The sequence below is a fragment of the Odontesthes bonariensis genome, chromosome 3, assembly GCF_027942865.1.
Source record: "Odontesthes bonariensis isolate fOdoBon6 chromosome 3, fOdoBon6.hap1, whole genome shotgun sequence".
In the NCBI taxonomy this organism is placed as follows: domain Eukaryota; kingdom Metazoa; phylum Chordata; class Actinopteri; order Atheriniformes; family Atherinopsidae; genus Odontesthes; species Odontesthes bonariensis.
The window spans coordinates 18,068,608-18,091,841 of record NC_134508.1 but is presented as its reverse complement, the minus strand read 5'-3'; the positions used below and the strand labels follow the sequence as shown (position 1 = coordinate 18,091,841).

The window sequence follows — 23,234 nt, the reverse complement described above, 5'->3', positions numbered from 1 at the left end:
TTTGTGTGTTACTAAGGAGAAACTGATGGCCCCAGATGCGAACCCTGGCAAGCCTACCAGTTGTTGCCCTGTGTGCTTTATTTAATTGTCGCCCAGGCCGACCACTTACTCAAACAGAGTATGTTAGAGGAAACAGTAGCTGGCTTGACAGTTCTGCCACTGTATCAGCCGCGGCTATTCAGAGACAACACGGGAAGCCGGACAGCCTCTCCTATTCTCTGGTGAAATTGCTACATCTTCAATGTTAAATTGACGATAAAACAGTTATTCACAAAACACAAGATATGCCCAATACTGCATTTACTTTCATAACTACAACATGTTGTCCTGTAGCTTAATGAAATGATTTGTTCTGAAATCGCCGCCGTTCACTGAGGAAATCATGCCAGGCTTCCGAGCCGAGGGCTGCCTGGCTTCAGGAGGGGGCGGGAGGGTCAAGTTTTTTTCTACAATTCTAGGTCATCATTGGCTAAATCGACAAAAACTCATCACTTCCGAGGCTGCTCGGCGTCTCTGGGGGTAGATTAGACGTGGGCGTGTCAATATGAGGGGCTGTGTCGTGATGATTGGAGTTAGTGTTTGTCCATCATGAGAGATGTTGTGGCAGCCGAATTTTTAAGCGGGGAGAAGCCCGCTGGAACTTCAGTCCCAAAGCGGATACGAAAGAGACTGGTTGTCTGTGAAAGTGCTGTCAGAGTTTCACTCATACTTTTAGTTGTTTCTTTCTAGAATTCATGCTGCTCATTCACAAATGTTACCTTTTTTAAGAATACTTACCACCACCATCAAACTCTAAGTATTCATTATGACAGGGCAAAATGCTCCACAGATTCTGATCCAGCCACAGATCCAGCCATTTACAGGCCTTAGATTCGATCATACTTGATTTTGGCCTTGCTGTGTGAATTTTCAAAGTCTATACCTTCTTTCTGTGTATTTGCTGGGCATACTTGTCATACTAGACACAGCTATGTTCTAACTAATTCTTTTTAACATTGCTATCTTCTGCTTTGGGATGGCACGAGCCACTACAACCCTGAACGCGTAATATGGGCTTCCCCTGTTTTAAAAGTCAGCAGCCGCCACTGCACTGTATATATATTTTTGTCTTAACTTTGCCACATGAAAAGAGTACTTTTCAAGGATTCAAAGGTGTGTTTTTTTTTCTTTTTGGGCAAAACAAACAAAGATAAAGACCCCATGACAGGATTTGTGTCCCAGTCATAACAAAAAAAATTCAAACAAAACAAAACTAAAGATACCATGTCCTGTTCTGCGGAGGTTAACTTTGCTATTCTTTCTACATTTTACAGAAATGAGGAGAAGAAAAATGATAATTTGGAGAAAAAAGCTGACCTTAAGTTGCAACTTTTGTTTTGTTTTTTCTTTGAATTTGATTCTATTTTAATCTGGTGTCCTAGTACACCACTGTATTTGGTGGCATCTAATTACACCTGTTAAAACAGCAGGATCTGCAGTGTTTACTATAAAAAGTGGGGCAATCTCGGCTATCCCAGCTGCCACTGGGTGAAAGACAGGATTCACTCTGGATAGGTCCCCAGTCCATCGCAGGGTCAACACAAAGACAAACAACTATGCATCCGAAATGAATGTTTTGGAGCTTTTGGGAGGAAGCCGGAGTATCTGTAAAGAACCCACGCGTGTACACGGGGAGCATGCAAATTCCACACAAAAGTTCTCTATTTGAGATTGGGACCTTTTATTAGGATTTATTAGGATTAGGATCCTTCTATTTTTGTGAGGCAACAGTGCTAACCACCACACCATCATGCAGCCCAAGCTGACACCAGTGTCATAAAACATGTTTAAGAATCATCCTCACAGCAGTCTTAAACAGCTCTATTGAGCTTGCCTTTTTTATGATGTCAAGTTACTGCGTTGCTTTAAGTACCTCAGTGATGGGGCTAACTGCCTTGAAGACGTCTCTCAACCTTTTACCGCTTGAGCCAACCAAATTGTTGTCTTAATAAACAAGAATTTCTAGTGTTAGCTTCAGTTTTTCCAGAAAAATCCCATCACATACAACCGCATACTTGGTCTTACTTTGTCTACACCCCATGTTATATCTATGATTATAAGTAAGAGGATTAATTTTCATCAAGTTGGGTCAGCTGTAGTTTTCTTTTTCTTTTTTCAGTTTCTGTATTCATATATAACACATAACTAGGAATCCGAAACAACTTTAAACATAAGAGACCCTTTCATTTATGTTTTATGCTGAAGCAGCAGTTCAGCCCAGATTTTTTTTTCAGTTTTTCTCATCCACGGTCATGCTGGAATATAGTGAATTACACATAAACGGGAACACTATGCCTTGAAATGTTGAACTGTTCTACTTACTAGATGTCACTTAGTGTTGAATAACTTCACATGCTGTCATGATTTATCATTATAAGTCATCGTAAGCATAAACTTAGCTTACAAATCCACCCCCCTACGCTTATTGATCTGACCTTTACTGAATGCTCAGTGCTCTTTCTGCTGGTATTACACTCTGTATTCACTGTGAAATTTTACCACATGAATAAATGTATTCATATGATTTGTGGAAAAAAAACAGGAACTGCAGAAGCCTTTCATGTGAGACGTGAAATGTCTTCAAGATCCAAGAAGAAGTCCAGTTGACCTTATTCAAGCTCTTAGGATCATCATGACCTGGATAACTGAGAATCTGCATCCACATTCTGTTAGCAGAACAAACCTTTTATCTTTTATTGAGAGTGAAAAAATCTTTTAAAAAAATCCCATTTCTGGGTCTCAGCGTACTGATGTGTTCCTTTACACGGTCGCTCCCTCCCCCACTGCTCAGTTCAAATCCACCTGATGCCTTTCCACCCTGTGGGTTTACTACTGGGACGTTGGTGGGCGTGGAGACTTGAAACAAAAAGTGGCAGGAGCTGAGAGTGGCCACAGTATTCCAGAGTATAACAGGTAAAAAGTCTGCAAGAGGCCATGGCGGCAAAACTGTTGCCCATGATGCTCCTGATTCCCTACATCTGTGAAGGAGGTGAAGCATTTTTTTTATAACACACAGTGAAAGATGTTTGAAGAGGATTTGAAATCTTTCCGCTCTTTTCTAAGCTAAATTACTGCATCCGTGTCATCTGTTTATCTGGTAGCGCTGCTGGAAAAATCGACAGCATATGACTTCCTGCAGAAAATCAGAGAAAGGCGTGGACTGGAGTGTTTTCCTGGAGGCTGCAGCACAGAGCTCAGGGAAGCTGGAGAGCTGATTGAAGTGGATGAATATGTAAGTAAGCAAAAGTGTTTGGGATTTTATAGTTGCAGTTTGTCCTCGAATACAGCTTCTGTTGAGTACATATTAGTCATGGAAACCAGACCATGTCTTGATTACTGTTAAGTTTATCAACTGCTCCATAGATACTAGTCACTACAATCCTATTTTGGACCAGATTATAATAGGTGATAGCCATACAATATTAAGAATTTAAATGCAGGGCTATTCAACTATTCAAAATAATCCCACAATTAAAACTGAATAAACATGGCAGGTTTGTATGGTCCACAGCTGTGTAACTAATCATGTTACACAACATGTTATATAATCCTCCTCCTCATCAACAATAAACAAATAAGTCTTCCATGCCTTTGATTTTGTTCAAGGAGAGACACACTTCCTTTTGACACCAACTGGACCAACAGTGTAACTCGTGAATTAATTATCTTTGTTATTATGAACTGACATTACACTTTGAACAAGCTTTGGTCAAATTGTTCAACGCTGAACCGTGAAAATCCAATTCTGCACTCCTAATCTCAAGCATAAATGTTTTAGAATGCATTCAAACTGAATTCCCTTCTGGAGTTTTTAAAGACAAGTGTAAATGTCAGTAACGATATACAATGTCAACAGGGAGGGGGTTTCAGTGAAAAGTGGGTCATGTCCCTGTTTGGGCAGCTGGGTTTCTGCACAGAGTGAGATTCTATCCACATGAAACTAAACATCATGAACAAAGACTACATCCAAAAAGTGGACTTGAGAGCTGAGAGGCACCCCTCTGTTCAGCGGGGATAAGGTGTAACTTAGTCAGGCTTGTTACTGAGGCGTTTACCATTTCTGTGTTCCTACATACCAAGTTTGCAAAGTCATGGACACTGACTTTGTTACTTTGTCCACCTGCTGCACACATGAGATGAGCAGCGTGAAAGCCAACAAAGAGTTTGAATGTGATGTTCTTTGATTTCAAGTATTATTTTTACCACAAACAGAAACCACTGAAAACCCATGATGTGTGTGGGTAATGTGCTTAACTTTTCACTTACAGGAGGAGAGTTCCAGCCTGCTGTACAATGGAGCTGCTGCCAAGAAAGAAATAAACAATGTAAGCTGTATTAGCGTAAAACTGAATCCTAACTTTAACAAAAAACAAACAAAAAAAGAAGTTGACAAAGAGGACATTATTTTAAAAAGATACATGTGTGTTTTTGGCAGAAACCTGAGAAACAACCTGCAAGGGAAGCGGTGGTGGATGAAGGCTCTGGGATGTAGCCAAGCGGGGAGAGCACAAAATAAAAGTGCTGGGTTTCCCAAAAGCATCTGGGTACCATTTCAACTTTGTTCGCTTGTTCCTCACTGAAGACACAACAAATGCATCATCCAAACACATTGCTGTAATTGTAAACTAACTTTTGACATTCATGAAATTAACTGGGGGCGCCTCTGTGGCTCAGCTGGAACAGTATGGTGTGTGCCCCTCATACAGAGGCGGCACCAGCCAGCCGGATTTGAGTCGAACCTATGACCTATTAAGAAGCTTGATTATATGAAGGGCGTTTGTTATATCCTGTTATTATTATCATTCCTCAAAGTATGTTATAGAACAGAGAAAAAAAAGAAAAAGAAGGTCCTCAGTTAAGAATGTAAGAATTCCATAACAGGATTAGAAATTTTATTGATAAAAGGTTACATTTGTTGGTAAATTTCAGCTTGCATTTAAAAGTATATTATTTGCAGTGAGTTCAATGCATGGTTAGTCCAGTGTAACAGATGATAGGATATGAATATGACATGAATAAACATTTAAATGATGATTTAGATCATCTTTTTGTCTGTTTTTGTTTTATATGCTAGATTAAATAGATGTAACTCATTCAACCAGAAGTGACCCTCATGCCACCTCTTTATTATCTTTCTCCTTTCATTTATACCAAGATGTTTTTCAGTTGTCGACTCTATCGGAAGTCATACATGTTTTTCTGACTTCAGATAGGAAAATTAATTTTACAGAGGAAAGATTTAATATCAGACATTGTCGGGTTTCAGAGAAGCTTACAAGCCACTTGCCTACACACTACTCTCTCAGGTGCTCCACAACCAATTTCCATCCCCTTTGTAATGAAATGGTTTGTTAATGCTGTCATGTGTGTCATATGTCTGTTTTAGAGATTTTTCTCCTCAAGATGTTGGGACCTGTTTGTCTTGTATGTTGTGTCATATCTGTGCAGATTTTGTATTTCAAGCTGTTGGTTTATTGAAAAAAACAAAACAAGAGTTGACTTGCTATAGCTCCCTAAACCTAATTAATCACTCTATTAATGCACAGCTTATTTACAGGAGCACAGCCCATACCCCAGCTGTCTGCAGTATTTAATACAAAAAATGATCACCTTTCTCTTTGATATTCCTGTTTATAAACCAAACGGTAAAGATGGAACAAAACAAAAAAAAAAAAAAAGAGAAAGCAAACAAAAACCAAACGAACAATGATTTTGATTGTGTGGTGAACATCTACTACATATACGGAAGGGTTGGAGAGACTGAAAGTAGATGTGTAGTTTTTGTTCCCATATGTCACATGTTGATCACGGGCTTAAAATCGCGTTCCTCTTGCATTTCTATTGTCCACACAAGCATGAAAAATAACAGGTAAAAATACACAAATCTTAAGCGTTAGTTGTTGTTGTTTTTGTCGCTGAATCGACCAATAACTTTTTTTATTCAACCGTTTTTTGCCTGTCATGTCTTAATCTAATGTAATGCGGTAATAGCTGTAGGTATGCGACGGCCACTGTTTCTTTAATGTTGCCTTCAAATACCCACCCTAAGCTCAGACTCTAAGAAGTTTTACATTTTGAGTGATAAACATGAACTCTCCAATCTAACTACAAAATGTTTTTAGAAACAAGAAATTGGCATTGATCATTTTTTTCTTGATGACAAACTTTATCAAAAGTTATTTTGCAGACTAGATAATATACATCAAATCTGTTATAACACCTTTCATGCCAACAACAACGTAAACTTTCCCGTGTTTTCATCACTTTACTTAAATTTCGTTCGTTGTCCAACTCTCGCAAACATTCCACATTTCCGACAGCAGGGAAGGCATCATATCGAACGACAGCGCTAGCTGTTACGGCTTGACACTTTAACAAGAAACAGCGGCGGAGTCGTTCAAAGAAAACTCTTTTCATCATGTAAGTCTCTAAAATTTCTTTCTAAAGCTTTCAAAAATCACTTTAAAAAAAATTGTTTCTTCTGGTGTTATGGTAAGACGCCAAAAAAGACAGACAAAAAAAAAAAAAAAACAACGCCCAAAACTTTGCTATTAGCTATCAACAAGTGCTAGTACTTTAGCTCGTTTTCTAAACGTAAACTTGCTAAGCTAAGCTAAGCTAGCCGTTGCAATAACGAGAGCTTTTCAACTCCGCCCATCACAAAACAATACCATCTTTCCCTTTCTGGTTAAGTTTAGATTTAACTCAATACATATATGAGAATATTTTCTAACGTCCACAGCTGCGCAGATATGAAATGGTAGACAATAAGCGGTTATGTTAGGTTTGCAACCAATATTCCGTTTCCTCCGGATCCGGGTTTTCCATTTGGTTGGCCTTGCTTCAACTTAGCTCCATGTATCTGGGTCAGTACATCCATTATCTTATTTTAATTAGTAAATAATGCTGTTGGAGACCAGTCAGATTTGAGTGACTTTAGGGACTTGAAATAGGAAATGTTCATATGGGTGACTATGTTTTTTTTTTTTTTTAATAAATAATCATTGTGTGAAAAAGTTGGTAGTTTAATATTGTGTAATTGGCACTGAATTATTTATCTTTATTATCTACGGCTTAACAACTTTCGGTCCCAAATCCTAGTTTTATTTAAAACTCACATGTGCATTTTCTGAATTAGGGCATAAAAACATTCAGATGACCTGTTCAGTTCGCACTGTTTGGTTTTATTAAAGGATATGACAGTGTTACTCATTACAATTTACGTCACTTATCGCCACGCACACCCTGTAATCTGTAATGCCGTTATCTAATGGTATTTTAGTTTCATCAACCACACTTTGTTCTTGTTGAAGTTTCGAAGTGGACTCGTGCACACCTCAAATGTATTTATACTATGAAAATTCCAGGTTCTGGAGAAACAAGGATTCCCCTGAGTTCTTGTTCTTTATACACCATCTCTTTCCGAAGTGGTACGTTTAATGACTGGGAGCACGCAGTATTTTCAAGGCTAAAATTGAGGAACAAAATTTGATTAGCCAAATAAATGCATTTTAGACTTTTAACACATAAGTGTGGAAGGAAACTGATGTTAAGGACTGACATAGAAAGTATGCAGAAAGCAAATATGTGGCTTTCTATAAGTATTACTTATGATGATTATAAATGGGAAATGAGATGTTTAATGTGTCTTGCCATTTTGTCTTGGAACACTGGGATATAATACTTTTATACACTCCTCTTTCTGGCAATTAATTACCGGGCTTGGTGTTGCCAGTTGAATTGTGGGTCCATTGCTTTGGTTTGCTCGCGACACTGGTGGTGGATCCTTGAGAGAAATTACACTTTTCCATCCTGTCAAATCACGTGGCTGATCCCATGACCGTCAATACACTCAATATCAAACATCAGGCACGGCCACTGCAGTGTATTAACACATCTCATTTGACTGAATCTTGGGTGATGATTTGGTGTGTTGATTGTTAAGAGGACTCTTTTTACTGTTGGCTTGATTAAAATTAATTACCTTGATTGAACACTACTCTTTTTAACAAGTTGACACAGATCGAGTGTTTATCGAAATGTTAAAGTGGAATGACCTGTCCTGCACTAGCTCAGACTAATTTAACCTGTAGTGTGTCTTTTCACAGCTTTGACAGAGGATGTTTTGAGTAGGGCAGATTGTAAGTTTTGTTTGCATTTCACTGCTGCATTATAGGGCCTGGTTTATGTATACAGCAGCTGTTTCACATAGCAAGTATCAAAATCAAATCAAATCAAATCAAATGTATTTATATAGCACATTTCATGTACAAACAATTCAAAGTGCTTCACATAAAATAAAAGCATTGCAGCAGGGAGTGGAAGAAGCATAAAAGAATAAAAGAATATAAAGAGAAACAAATAAAATAATTTTAATTAATTTAAAAACAAGCAACAGTCTAGATAAGTTAAAAGATATTTCATGCATAGACACATGAGAAAAGAAATGTTTTTAACCTGGATTTAGAAATGTCTCCATTTGGTGAAAGTTTAATCTCCACTGGCAGTTTGTTCCACTTGTTTGCAGCATAACAGCTAAATGCTGCTTCTCCATGTTTAAGTAAAGTGTTATCAGCTAGAGACTGAGTGTATTCTCCATATTATTTCTTTAGAAAGGGTCGTAGTAATTTCTCTAAAATTCTTACAAAAAACTAACTTAGCTCATCCTCCAAACGTCATATCAAACAGGTGCTGCCATCACAGAGCAGTGCTTTCTCAGGTCAGAGGGTGGCAGTATAACACCGGTGTAAAAATGTTTGGTAGGGAAAGGAAGGCTTATTGAACAGGGATTGTCACGCCAACTGACAGAACAGCACATCCAAAGCATCACATTCACATTCACAACAATCCAAACAACCAGTCTTCAGCCGGACCTACAGGGGGCAGACCATCAGTGGAACAACCACACCACAGCACCCCAACTGACTTCCTGTCTGGACAGGGCAACTACCTGAAAGACGGCCATTTTAACCTCAGATGAACACATGCAGCAGAGGAGAGAGAAGTAAATGTTTGTTAAGAGCAAATGCTTGGAGGAAGACAAACAAAAACCAACAAAAGAAACCAAAAAATCCATCAGTTCACCGGTCAGACGCAACTGGTTTTCAACCTAACTAATTCAGTGAGACAACCCCTTCGATGAAGAAAATCAATCCAACAAAAGAACGTGAATAAAAACACAAAAAGGGGAAATCATTGTTTGAGTTGTTCCTTACCCGACCGGGCTTTTTCAAGTTTGAAGCTTTACTGAGGGAACCATCAAAACCACCAAAACTTGAGAGTTGAAAACCAACGTGGCAACAGAGACGAAGGATCAACGGCCTCCACTCGACCTTGTCTACGTGAGGAATAACTGCAAGTATGGCAGAAGAATCCACAGGGAAATCCATCAAGCAGCTGAAGACAGAGAGGACTTCAGCAAAGACAGCCTTCACAAAGCGGGCAAACTACCTCACAAGAGGAATTGAACACCTGACGAAATCAGAGATTCAAAGAGCATACAGGGAACTCTGCTCACTCTCCAGGACAATCAATGACGCCAATGACGAGTACGAGCTTGGTCTGCTAATGGAGGTTGATGAAGAAGGAGAGGTGAAGCTGCACCCCAAAGAACAAGCAGACATTTCAAAGACCACAGAAGACTGCAGAAAAAGACTGGAAGACGCCAGAGAAAATGTGCAGTACAGTCTCTGGTCGAGGTACGCTGAGGGGGAGCTGACCTTCGCCATCAAGGAGGCAGAGTCGGCATGCGAACAGGCTCGTGGAATCCCTGTGTCCCTGGTCAACGTAGACGCATACGAGCACCAGGTGAAAAATGCAAAGCAACTTGTCGCAGACGCAATAGCTGCATTCAAGGAATGGGAGGAGTGGATACCCAAAGAGGAAAAGACTCACATGGATGGCAGGACAAAGGACCCAAGAAAACTGAAGAACAACCTTGATGCAAAAAAGGCTGAATTCCTTATCGTGCAGAGAACTGCAGAGGAAGAAAGGCGAAGAACAACTCTTCAGGCCCAGTCAGCACCACAGCCAGTCCAGCGACCTATCCTCAAAATAAAACCCACCAGCCTACCCAGATTCCATGGCTCAAAAAGAGACTACCATCAATGGAAAAAGGACTGGGAGAGTCTTCAGCGACAAGGCGAGCCAAACGGCTCGGCGGAGGCGAAGAAGATGCAACTTCTCAACAGTGTTGACGACAGGATCCGCAAAGACCTCAGGCTCTCCACCTACAAGTCAGCTGAGGAGATGTTCAAGGTCCTGGAAAACCGATTTGGGAATAAGACCACCATCGCCCTGGAGATCATTGAGGACCTGGAGAAGATCCCGCCTCTAAAATCCCACCAGCCCAGGAAGATGATCGAACTCATCCAGTCTGTCGAAAAGGCCTTGAACGACCTCACAGAGCTCGGCAATACTGGAGCCATCAAAAACCCTCTTGTCATCAGGTCAATCGAAAGCAAACTGCCTGACACAATGAAGAGGGACTGGCTAGTCTTCATGGTCAATCCAACAAACGCAGTGACCCCAGACAACCACTTCGACAAGCTCCTGACCTACCTGAAAACTCAAGAGGAAGTCTTGGAGAGGCTTGAGCAACTTGGAGTGTGTGAGAAGCTGGACAAGAGACCAGCTGACTCCAAGAAGTACGCCTCTACCAAGTCCACGAGTAAAGAGGGATGTGTCGTCTGTGGTGATGAGCGGCACGCAGAGAAGCTCTTCTTCTGCAAACAGTTCAAAGACCTGACGGTGAAAGACAAACTGAGTGCTGTGGAGAGGCTGGGTGCCTGCACAAAGTGCCTGGAGCGTCATGAAGACAATACCTGCAAAGACACGTACCTGTGTAGAAAGCCGGGATGTAGAAGAGGCCATCACTTCTTCCTGTGCCAGAAGGGAGACCCTAAAAGGGACGAGACAGAAACATCTAAGTCAACCATGAAGAGGCACAAACTGACAGAAGAACAAAAACAATTCATGTCAGAACTGTCCCCTGAAATGGCAGAAAAGTGTAAGAAGGCCTTTACAAATGTCTCAGCAAGATCTCTCTGCACAGACAAGCCTGGAGGCATGAAAGGAAGTGCAGTTCAAGAACTCCCAGTGATCCTCATGCTCCTCGAAGTCACCACCAATGCAGGTCAGAAGATCGGAACTCTAATCGACTTAGCATCTGACACGAATTACATTACCCACCGTGCAGCCAGGAGGCTTGACCTGAAGAGTGAGAAAATCACACTAGTTGTCCATGGGGTTGGAGGAATGGCCCTTAAAGTAAAGACAAGGAGATACCATCTCAGAGTGAGAGTGAAGACCCCCACAGGAACCGAGAGAGCCCATGAACTCCTCTGCTATGGCTTGAAGGAGATAGCCAAGGTACAAAAAACAGTCGCACCCCAACAGCTGAAAAGCTTCTTTCCAAAGACCAGCCTGGATGACCTCCGCAGACCGGAGCAAATAGAGCTGCTCATCAGCCATCGCGAGGGACGACTTGTTAATTAGGAATATGCTTATAACTGGGAATACTTATGGTATTATTTTGATAATTGATTACATTAAACAGAAAATCAGAAAAATGAAAATAATATAGCTGAGCCTATGGTCATTTTCTGAAATTGTTAAGAAAGAGTAAACCTCAGAAAATAAGAACAGAGCTTCAAACTTGGCAGGTTGTCTAACACAGTGTCTAATTTCCACAGCTTTCTCTTGTCAGATATGTTGCCTATATGAAGCAGGGATTTAAAGCTTCTCTAGAAATTCTGGCATTTTTTTTGGCACTTTGGCTCTCCCTACAGTTGTGGGATGTAGCGCCGTTGTTGGAAATGAAAATGTCCGTGTGAGCCCTGCACATTCTAGCCGTGAACTTGAAGCTGAAGACCCTTCAGGAACTCACCAAAGATTTCAAGTGACAATGTAGGTCAATGTTATAGGACCTAACATAAAGAAGTTTGCACATTTTTATATACTGTGATATATGTGATGACAACTTCTAAGACTTTGACATGAAATTTGTTAAAACTGGTCAACAATTTTACACGAGGAGAGCCTCTTTGCACGTTAGTCTGAAATGGGACTGAGATGGCTAACTGAGACTTCATTTGTTGGGCAGAGACAATAACAGTAAGGTTTGAACTCCAGTTTCATTCTCTGCTAAAAAAAAAACTAACAGAGATGAATATGCTGCTGTTGTGATGTGGTGTATTTCCTGTTAGTCGTAATGCAGAGCTGTAAGGTTACCGTCAAGACCAGTGATAAATTCTTGTGACCCTATTTACATTAGGCCAAGTTTCCCGAAAAGAGCATTTGTGCATTAAAGGGATAGTTCGCCTCTTTTGACATGAAGCTGTATGACATCCCATACTAGCAATAGAGGTGGGTATTGGCAAAGAAGTCACAATTCGATTCGAATCACGATTCACATGCCACGATGCGATACTATCACGATGCATCACGATACTTGAATTATTGCGATGCATCGCGATGCATTGCGATATTTTCACTGAACATACTTTAAAAAAAAAAATAAAGCCATTACCAGTGGCTGACTGGCTGTGTATGATCTGGATAGTGTCTTCAATTGATACATAACTCAAAGCAAATCAATTCATAACTGTATTTATTGAAACAACTTTTGGAGCCATTAAAACAAATATTACTATTACTGGACACACTCATCACAAAAAGTGCATAGGATTTATAAAACTTAAAATAACAAAATAGGGATAATCAGTACAGACAAAAAAAAAGTGCATAGGCTTTATAAAACTATAAAAAAATAAAATAAATATTGCAAACATCCCTTGCAGCGAAATGCATCAATTGTCCTATCATTAAAGGCATAAAAAGCCCCCCCAAAAAAAAACGATACTTGGCGTCAAGAATCGATGCAGTAGATCGCAAAAATTAGAATCGCGATGCATCGTCATGACGATTATTTTGCACACCCCTAACTAGCAATATTATTTATGAACATTTTCTTACCTCCCGCTGCGTCCTGTGAGCCGAGTTCCAGCCTCGTTTTGGTGTTGACGAAGGTAGTCCGGCTAGTTGGCTGGGGGCACAAAAATAAAGCCGGACTACCTTCGTCAACACCAAAACGAGGCTGGAACTCGGCTCACAGGACGCAGCGGGAGGTAAGAAAATGTTCATAAATAATATTGCTAGTATGGGATGTCATACAGCTTCATGTCAAAAGAGGCAAACTATCCCTTTAACAAACATTTTCACTGTTTTTGTTTCTAATTAAGCATCAGTTTAAACAATCCATTTTTAAAAGTGACAATTGATGAATCACAACTTTTTTTAATTCACCTATTGTTGACAACATGTACTTAAGTAAAATGCAGCGAGGTGAAATAAATGCATCTCAGAAGAGTTGATGGGGCATCTTATTGTTTTTATATTCTCATCAGTACAATTTACACAATTTATACTTTATGAAACAAAGTAAGGGCAAAATAAGGCAGATAACACTTTGTTTTTCTCCCTCAATAAAGACAGAAACAAACCAAAAAAAAAAAGACATAAAAGTATGTTTAATTAGTTTTATTACAGGAATCATAGATGCAGTCCCGTCAGATTTACAACATGCACAGAGTGTTGGGAGAAATGATGACGATCGTATTCTTTTCATGACTATAAACCCACATGTTGGCAACTATGCTGATAGAGTCAAGCAAAGGTACAGATGCAGCGCAGAACAACTTATCAGTTCAGTGGAAACTAAATTAACTCTGCATTCTGTATTATTATTTTTTTATTATTATTTTTTTTTTTTTTAGCTCTCTCCGGCTTTAAAGCAATACTATGTAACATTTCTACCTTAAAATAACAGCTTGAAAAAAATTGTGCAGCTAGAATGAGTTTTAATATTACGATTGGCCTGTCTCCTATGCCCTTCGGGGGTCTGAGTTGGAATAACTGCGCTATGTTACTTTGCTGGAGCGGCCCGGTAGCGGCCCGGGAGCTGAGCGGAAGTACTTCGACTTGCTTTCTGGCACACATACCACAAAAACAAATAGACCCATCTCACGCTCCCAGGTACATTTGATTACTCTTACCTTCTCGGTTGACATAGCTTGCACCTTCTGACTCCTCGCCGGTTCGTCAACAAACGTGAAACGTGAAAGCGAAAGGGTGTTGTTTTTACGACAGTGTAACCGTACATTACCTCCAAGCCTGTAGGGGGAGCTCCATAGTGGGCTTTTTGAGAAGTTACATTGTATTGCTTTAAAATCCATTCTTGACTTGCATGTGCACATTTGAATTTTTTCCTCACTTGTGCGTCAGAGTACCAAAGACGGAGTTTCAAACTCATTTCTTGTGTTGTTTTAAAGCCTTAATTATTTAGCAGATATTGGGGCAACCCAATAATTGACAAATTATGTCTCAAACAAGTTTTCAATTTAAAACACTAGACGCAAATAAAAATAAAAACAATTAAAATGTTTCCTGTGTGTCGTCTTTGGAGAGGGAGCAAAATAAACTGAAATAGCAAAATTACCTTCTATACAGAATAATCCACAGAATAATCAAGTTACAGTTTATTTTGAATATACTCTAACAGTTTGATGTAATTTGTAAATCATGGGCATGATGAGCCGTTCTGCTGGTCCATTCAGAATCATCGAACTGTTTTAGTTGGCTTTGTAATAACTGCGTCACAACTGTTAATCGTAAGTGTTTCACTCTGTGTAAAAGAAAGAAGGAAAGAAGGAAAGAAACACCCTCTAACGTCTCTTTTTTTTTGTCTGAGTGGGTATTCAGGCCTGCGTCAGTAACTCTGCTGTGATGTAAATGTAACTTTCATTGAGTGCGATGCGCTTAGGGCAGCACAAGTGGAAATATCCTTCTTTTCTTTTTCTTTCTTTTCAAAACGTTTTCCAACTCTACCATCTCAAATGGAGCTTTTGAAGCTGACGGCACCAACCCACGAACAGACGGAGACATAATGGATTAATTTGACCAGACTGCACAGTCACCTCACTCAGTCATGCTTTGCACAGCTCACATGAAAATGATATATTAGTTTGCAGGCAGTCGTACTTATGAGATACCGTGATCCACCAAAGTCTGTAGAGTAGTGAAACGCCATATGTTCTTTTTAATTTCTTAACCCTAATCCCTGATAGGGGACATTTTTGTCCACTTGGGGTGTACTTTCTCCTCAAATTTCACACTGGAAATAGTGATACTCATCATATTTTTTCGAATTTCAAACGCACATCATATACAATGTAATTTTTCATTGTGTAGAAAAAATATTAATTTTTGTCCCCTTCTAAAATTATCTCCAAAATACCATATGTTAATATTTTTTTCCACTTTTTTTTCATAAATCTTTTCTAGTCTAATGCTGTATTCATTATAATGGATGTCTATGAGAGCCGTTTCTGTAATCTGCCATTGCAGAAAAACTAAAAAGCTGTAAAAACTGATGTTGTTGGTCATCAATGACATATCCCAGACCTAATAATCCCCCATAGAATATTTCACTTTCCATTGCATACATTGAAAATATAGCAGTTTTTGTGGGGGGTTTTGTTTTCTTTTACAGAAATGAGTGTTTACATCATATAAACCAGTATTTAAAGGGTTCAATTTTTGAAAATAATTGAAAACTTGGTAGTTATGATCAGAACTGAAGTGGATTAAAATCTATGAAAAAAAAGCGGGGAAAAATATTAACATATGATGTTTTTAAGTTGTTTTAAAAGGGGACAAAAATGTCCCCTTTCAGAAATTAAGTTGTGTTTTAAATCAGGTATGAGGGTTAAAGGCTTGTTGTTGGAACAGATGTAATAGTTCCTGAAAATAATTTGAGTTCTGTTTGTTTATTTATCCACTCGGTACATTGAGGGTAAATGTGGCACTACAGGCAATTGTAATGTATTTTCACAACCTGCAAACTAAAACGGGTATCAGAAATGTCTTGAATTGAGTATAGTGCACTGTATCAGACTATTAACTCTTACAAAGAGCCCAGCTATGTCTTAAAAACCCTCAAGGTGTCAGTTTCAATACAATACCAACATGCTAACTTTCAGAACATTGAGTTATCTGTAATTTATTCCAGCTAGTCTAGTCCACCTGACTTCTCTTATTAACCATCACCCTCTTTCAAACGCATGCATTTACCAGCGACACTATAATCTACAACATCGAACCAAAAAGTAATGAAAAGGCTATTTTATTTGGGGAATATCATTAGGAATTAAAATAACTGGATAAAATAGGATTTTGATTTTAAAATAAGAAATGTCATGATTATCAAGTGGGGACAATGCATGTTGGCTGTCATGACAAGTGAACGTGGACGTTAACAAAATGCTCCACAGAAACTGCTTATTTGTGAAGTGAAAAATGCTTTTAACATTTTAAGTGAGAGGCTTAGAGTTTTACGTTTAATTTTTATTATTTCGTCAGGTCATCCCAGGGTCCAGAAGGTTCTGGCGCGCCGTCAGGCAACCGTCGTCTGCAGCAGACACAGGCCCAGGTGGATGAGGTGAGATATATTTTGGATTTTTCTTCAACAATTAAATTCTATTTTTATTTTTATGTACCCAGTGTTTTCAGCTCCAGAGGGAATACAGTAATACTTGTATTTTTGTCTGTGACTTTGAAACAAAGCTCTTTTCATAACCTTAAAGGGATACGCCACCCCAAGGCCAAATTAAGTGTATCCCCGCATTCCCGAGACATAAATAAGTGTGTGGGAGCGTTTTCCTGGCGACCCAGGCATTGTTCAAATCTCACAGCACTGACCACTGCTTGGTTTCGCGTAATACCTCCATGCTTGCGTCGCCAATCGAAATATTTCGCCCAACGTGAATTAATTTACTTGTGGTGTACTTTCACATCGAGTGCAAATGACTGTGTAAATCAACACGGAAGGCTTGGTTTGCTCATGTCGGTTTGGGAACTAGTTTCCGGTGCGGACAACACAGCCGACGCACACTCCCCGCTACGTCATTGGGAATCCCCACCCCCGCTGTCCCATCTGTGTTCAAAACAGAGGTTGAGCGGAGTAATATTTCGGTCGGCGACGCAAGCATGGAGGTATTACGCGAAACCAAGCAGTGGTCAGTGCTGTGAGATTCGGACAATGCCTGGGTCGCCAGGAAAACGCTCCCACACACTTATTTATGTCTCGGGAATGCGGGGATACACTTAATTTGGCCTGGGGGTGGCGTATCCCTTTAACACAGCTTCATGTGGAAGTTAACCAGGATGCTTTTGGTAATGTCGCGTCTTAATCACGTAGTTTTGACAACACTTGTTTCTTACACCCTTTGACATTCAAAGGGTGTAATTTCATACTCTTCCTGATGAAAATCATTCCTGCAACTTAGCAGCAGCCCCTCCCCATCCCTACTTTCCCTGCCCCTCCCCTCCCATCTTTATTCGCTCTTGTGCAGAAACTTGCATAACCCTTGGCAGCCGTTACATGATTCACCAGATGGAATGAGTTGCTCTCTAAAGCTCTGCCTCCACATGTCAGTTCATATGCCAAAGAACGTTCAGTGGAAGCCATTTCTTCAGTTATAAGAAACTAGTCACAGCGGTGTCACTAAAGACTTCAGGTAAAAAGGCTGCCAAGTCTCACTCATAATCCCCATTACTGTTCTCTCTCTCTCTCTCTCTCTCTCTCTCGCTCTCTCGCTCGCTCGCTCGCTCGCTCGCTCGCTCTACCTCCCCCTTGAGGTTTGCCCCTCCCATATAGAATCTTACCCTCAGTGTGTCACACAGAGGCTCCCATTGGCTGCCAGAAAATTATGTAATCATCATTTCCATGGTTATGTAAGACCCACATGGGCCTAAAGACTCCTCCATCGTGCTGCTCGGTTTGAGAGGCGGGGCAGTCAGGGGGTTTGTGGATCAGTGGAACATATGGGTTATGTGTAGTCTGTAACACTGTCTATGCACATGTATGTTTGTTTGGTTCTTGCTGTACTAAAAGTCTGTGGATGATTTATTTTGAGGATGTGATCTACTGATTGGTTGAGGTGTTGGGTAACATTGCTTGAGGCCATTTCACATTTGAAGTTGTTATGTCATCATGTCATAATAATGATCCACTTGCACATTCCTGAACTTGGCTTTTACTCTTTATTATTTTCTTAAAACAAGACAAAATACAAATAAGCGTACGAATATAACTGTTATATTCAACATTCAGAATGTACAAGAATAAACTCGTGGTATAGCAGGTATTTCTTTTTCATTTGTTTATTGATGTGTTTGCTCGTGTTGTTTGCCTGACTAGGTTGTGGACATCATGCGCGTTAATGTGGACAAAGTGCTGGAGCGTGATCAGAAACTGTCTGAACTGGATGACAGAGCAGACGCACTGCAGGCTGGAGCCTCCCAGTTCGAGACCAGTGCCGCCAAGCTGAAAAGGAAGTTCTGGTGGAAGAACTGTAAGGTAATTTATCAAAGCTTTGTCTGAAGCTGACAGACCATTCCCTACTGATGATCACAACTTGAACTGATCTCAACTGGACTGGTTCTACTGGGAGTGGTCAAAGTTTCATGCTAAAAATAGATTACCCTTACTACACAACCATAAGATACATGTTAAGCACAAATGACACGTCTTACCATTTATCAGTTTTGTTTGAATAAATACTGACTTTCTCTACCTTTTATCCCTTTCAGATGTGGGCCATACTGATAGCAGTTATAGTGATCATCATTGCCATCATTATCAGTGAGTATGAAGCCTGTGGTCAGAGAAGCTTGTTGTCAACAGACTTGTTGCAGGTTGTGTAAATTCAGATGATCTAAAGGATCTCTGAAGTTTTTCATTCAATTTCACCTTACAGCTCTTTCGATAAGTGTAATCCTAATCAGTGCTGTGCAGAAGTTATTGGTGCTTCAGATTTTTTATTTTGTTAAGCAAAGCTGGAGATTTTAGTTGCTTCCTTTTTAAAGATGACTTGTTGTACCCTCAGATTGTGAAAGACATCTCATATGCCCATGTCCTAAGATTCAGATATATTTCTGGCCCTGTGTGGAGACACATTTTCCACACCCTATGCAACAGTTCTTCCTACAGGCTGTGCTTGGCAACTATTTATTTAAGGCGCAGCTTTCTACAATAATAAGGTTATTTAATATTTTTGAGACTGAGCTGCCATCTCCCATGCTGTCAGTTAAAGTCGATCAATCTATTTGCTTTTTGTTCTGCTGTTGTTTGCTGTCAGTTTTATTTAGTGTTTATTTGATGTGGACAGAGACATCACATCACGGCATTTATAGCTGCTGTTAATTTCTAAGACCCGTCCAGTTCTGATCTAAAAAACATGTGTTTCTGCAAAGGAAAAGTGAGCCGTAGCCACTATTACAGCCCCAACGACAGCATCCTCAGTGAAAATTGGCTCGAGCTGATAAAATCTTAAGTCCTTTGCGGAGTTATTTAACGTGCGTCAGAATGCCGCTTAAACACATTACACTCACAACCCAGATCTTAATCAATGTTGGCAAGTTTTTTTTACCAGCGTCAAAGGAGCTTTGCTTGATCAATTTTAACTCTTGATGCCTGAATCCTGTGTTTTTACTGCATTCACAGTTTGGAGCTGCTCGTAAAATCGCAGCAGGACGAGGAGGAGTGGAGACAAGGATGATGATGAAGAGGAGTGGGACAACGTGCATTCTTCATCAGAGGAAATCGCATTAATTGTGTCCGCTGACCTCCACATTATTCACCTCTGCAGGGGTCTTCATTCTTTGTCCTGGATTGCCTCGTGTATGTCTGTGTGTGTGTTTTGCACATGTCACAATATTACAGTTTTCCCCCGTGTTAATACATCATACCACAACACTTACATTAGAACGCCATGCCAGATACCAAAGAAAACTGAAATATACACGCATGAATTTGTTGTTTGAGTCCATAAAACGATTCATTATTAATTGACTCTGTGACATAGCACACACACAGTCGCTCCAACCTCAAGACGAGACATGAAGAATATTGTAAACTGTCCTCAACTTGTATTTACATTACTATATTTTATTAGTAGCCTCTGATGTTGTGTGCCAGACTAAGAAATGTGCCTTTGAGGATGTTCTGAGTTAGCTTGTTAGAGATGGCCCCTTTCCAACACATAGACTTAATTGCTTTTCAGAACATAACACCAGTATATTTGATATTTTTCTCATTTAAGATTAGCTCTGTTTTGTGAATGGTTACAGTTGATTAATGAATGGCAGGATACAGAGGTTCATCGTTTTTTTACACACGGTTAAGTACTAATTGTGTTCTTTGTAGAAGACATTACGACTAGGATTGAATATAGAGAAATGTTACATAAACTAGTCAGACTAGTAAGATTAAATTGAACCATCTGATCATAACGGCCCTTTTTCATCCTCTTCTTGGGTAGCACCTCCTACACTGTAAAGCCAGTATGGGCTTGTGTTTAGATAAGTGCCTGTATGCCAAGACCAAACAGCCTCACAGCCTAAGAAAAGCCAGAAAACTTACATTAAAATGGAAAAAAAAGAGAACAAAGTGCTAATATTAAGAGGAGATGAATTGTATCCATTCAGTTCTCTCACGGATGTGTCAAAAAAAAAAGAAAAAAATTGCTTTTGTGAAATGTTCAAGCACAACAACATAAGTAAAGATAGTTTCAGGCAGAATAGGTTTCTCCAATGGAGAACAGCCAAAAATACAGCCATACTTTTATTGACCATGTGTACCAGCCAGGGAAATAGTGCCTTCAGTGCTCCGGTTTGTCGAAACGAATACTGTGCTCCTTCCATTAATCAGCTCAACTTAACCTTTAATAAACTTTTCTCCAAAGTCACGCTGGCATTTCTTCCATCTGATTAATGTAAGATACTTTTCACGTGTGATATTTCAGTTTTAATGTATGATAGATTTTATTTGCAGCCTGTTAAATGAAACCGTAACTTTTTCCTGCTGCAAACTTTATTATTTCGGTGGTGCTCAGCTCTCTGCTGCTGAACCTCATAGAATGTGGAATTTAAACGTTGGGCTTCGACATTGTGATAGATGCCACACCAACACTGGATTTGGTTTATTTTTTGTTTTGATTTGTTTTATTTGATCATTTCTCTTATGTTGATGTTTTTCAGGCTCTTAAGACATCTAGCGGCCATTTGCGACTTGTCCATCACAGTGTATCCATAATACACAGAAATGAGCACTGACACAAATATGGGCTCTGTAGGTTTTCTTTTTTCTTGTTTTTTTTTTTAAGTTTATTGACATACAGCCTCTAAGGAGACTTGTAGGTGAATGGAATGCTTTTACAGACCGTACTTGTATCACATACAGTAGGCTGTGACTTAAACTGTCATCTTCCTTTTTACGCTGACATTTTAGACTCGTTGACTTCCCAAGCCTCGCTCACGCTTACTGGGAATGTGTGTTGAACAAAGTGCAATTGTACTCTGTGTCTCTAATGGCCTGTTGCTTGAATAAAACATTAAATTTCATGTGGAAAACTTGGAAGAAACGGTGGTGATCTATTTTTATGTGTTTTTTATTTTATTTGTTATTCTCTAGAAAGATGCAAAATGTAAGCGCGTTGACCCTCCAGGGCAGCCCGGGGCTAACGATCCAGTAATGTGATAAATCAAACGGCCGGAACGGCCGTGTGATAAACACATCTTTTAGCTCCTGAGGATTTCGGGCAGCTTCATGCTTTGCTCAGTTACAGTGGTAAATCCAGATGTTCCTGCATCATGTCAAAAAATGAGGTGATAGTAATCTAGTTGCTACATTCCAAATTTAAATGTGCTTTAAATATCTACTGTTAGAATGTATTATTATATATCCACATCTGTGGAAAGCTGGTTAAACAAGCAAGTTGTTTATTGTATCTTGCAAGCTATTTTCTGACGGGGAGTAGGTTAATCGGTCTACATGAGCACATTGGTTGTTTGTTCTGACCAATGCTTTCAAATTGAAAGGGATATTGTGGCTAACTTCAAATTGTCCACAACTGAGAGGCTGAGGGAGTTATATTTTTGCATCTCTTTTTGTTTTTCTCAATGTGCCTAAAAAAACCGACTATTGCTACTGCAATCTTTCACTGATCTAGGTTTATGGGGGTTTTATTTGAATATTACATTAACATACTTACCGGAATTCAAGGGGGAGAAGTTGAAGGCAGAATTCATTAAATTATCTGCCAGTAGTGCCCTGCATCTGCTTACCTCTGAATGAACAGTCATTCACTCAGTTGCAGAAGCAAGCAGATGGAGGCTATGGGACGCCGTTGCGGTCACTATTAATGAAAAGAAATGAAGCTGCGAATACACAAATATGTCAGTGAAATAAATAAAACTGCATATTGAATAAATCCTGAAATAAATACATAGAACAATACATTTAAGTTTTGCAAATACATTTTTTTTCACTTTTAGTTGTCATCTGACTTTTACTGCATGATTTGTCATTGTTTACTTCGGAAGACTTATTGTGCAATTTTGCGTCCCAGCTCTTTAAATTTTAATTTTTAAAGTTAAATGAAGGGATGTGTATTGTTGTTGTTTTGCTCATATGCTAAAGGGTAGTAATGTAGTAATGGCTCAATGTAGTGACTTTAAAGCTGCAGTCTGCAGGATTTGTTGTTGTCATACGTAAAGTCCTAATTTTTGGCATTTTAAGAGTTTACATGATCTATCAGAACGCTTGAAGTTGAAAACGGTGACCTCCGTAGTCGCAAAATGCAAGAAATGCTTATTTTTTAACCGAAAAATAAAAAGTTATTCAACTTCCTGTCCCGCCCCATCAAAACACATGAGAACTCTTGCACGTCTACGTGCACGCCAGATGCGCGTACACGACTCCTCATTCATCAACTCACCTGTCATTTGCGATCATGGAAGACACAGTAAGTAGACTAGCCCGTAATGAAGTTCAATAGTCTAGATGAATAAGCGTGGGGACGAGCCTACCTTGTATCGCGCGTGCACAATCGGTGATTGACAGGCAACAGAGCCCAGCTCGTAACCTGATTGGTTACCTTTTACCGGTCCGGTCTGCAATTTTGTAAACAAACCTGCTGGCTTTGGAGGGACCTAGCGGGACATATAGGGGACCTAGAGAACTCTTTTTTTTTTTGTATTGGGGTATTTAATGTACTACTTTCAGAATCCCCGGACAGTTCCAGGCATTATGCTTGAAAAAGAGTTGCAGACTGCAGCTTTAATGTATTGTCTCC

At 39.7% G+C, this 23,234-nt stretch overlaps 1 protein-coding gene across 1 annotated transcript; it reads left to right on the top strand.

Annotated features, from left to right (window-relative positions):
- The first annotated feature begins 6,348 nt into the window (after positions 1–6,348).
- vamp3 (vesicle-associated membrane protein 3 (cellubrevin)) lies at positions 6,349–21,521 on the top strand. Its single transcript, XM_075460649.1, has 5 exons — positions 6,349–6,459; positions 16,459–16,537; positions 18,299–18,457; positions 18,691–18,742; positions 19,604–21,521. Coding segments are annotated over exons 1-5 (309 nt in total). The 5' UTR covers positions 6,349–6,457; the 3' UTR covers positions 19,621–21,521.
- The last annotated feature ends 1,713 nt before the right edge of the window (positions 21,522–23,234 follow it).

Coding starts and splice junctions, on each gene's coding strand:
- vamp3 (XM_075460649.1), top strand. Junction 16,538..18,298: donor CACAGGCCCAGGTGGATGAG/GTGAGATATATT, acceptor TTGCCTGACTAG/GTTGTGGACATCATGCGCGT. Junction 18,458..18,690: donor TCTGGTGGAAGAACTGTAAG/GTAATTTATCAA, acceptor TATCCCTTTCAG/ATGTGGGCCATACTGATAGC.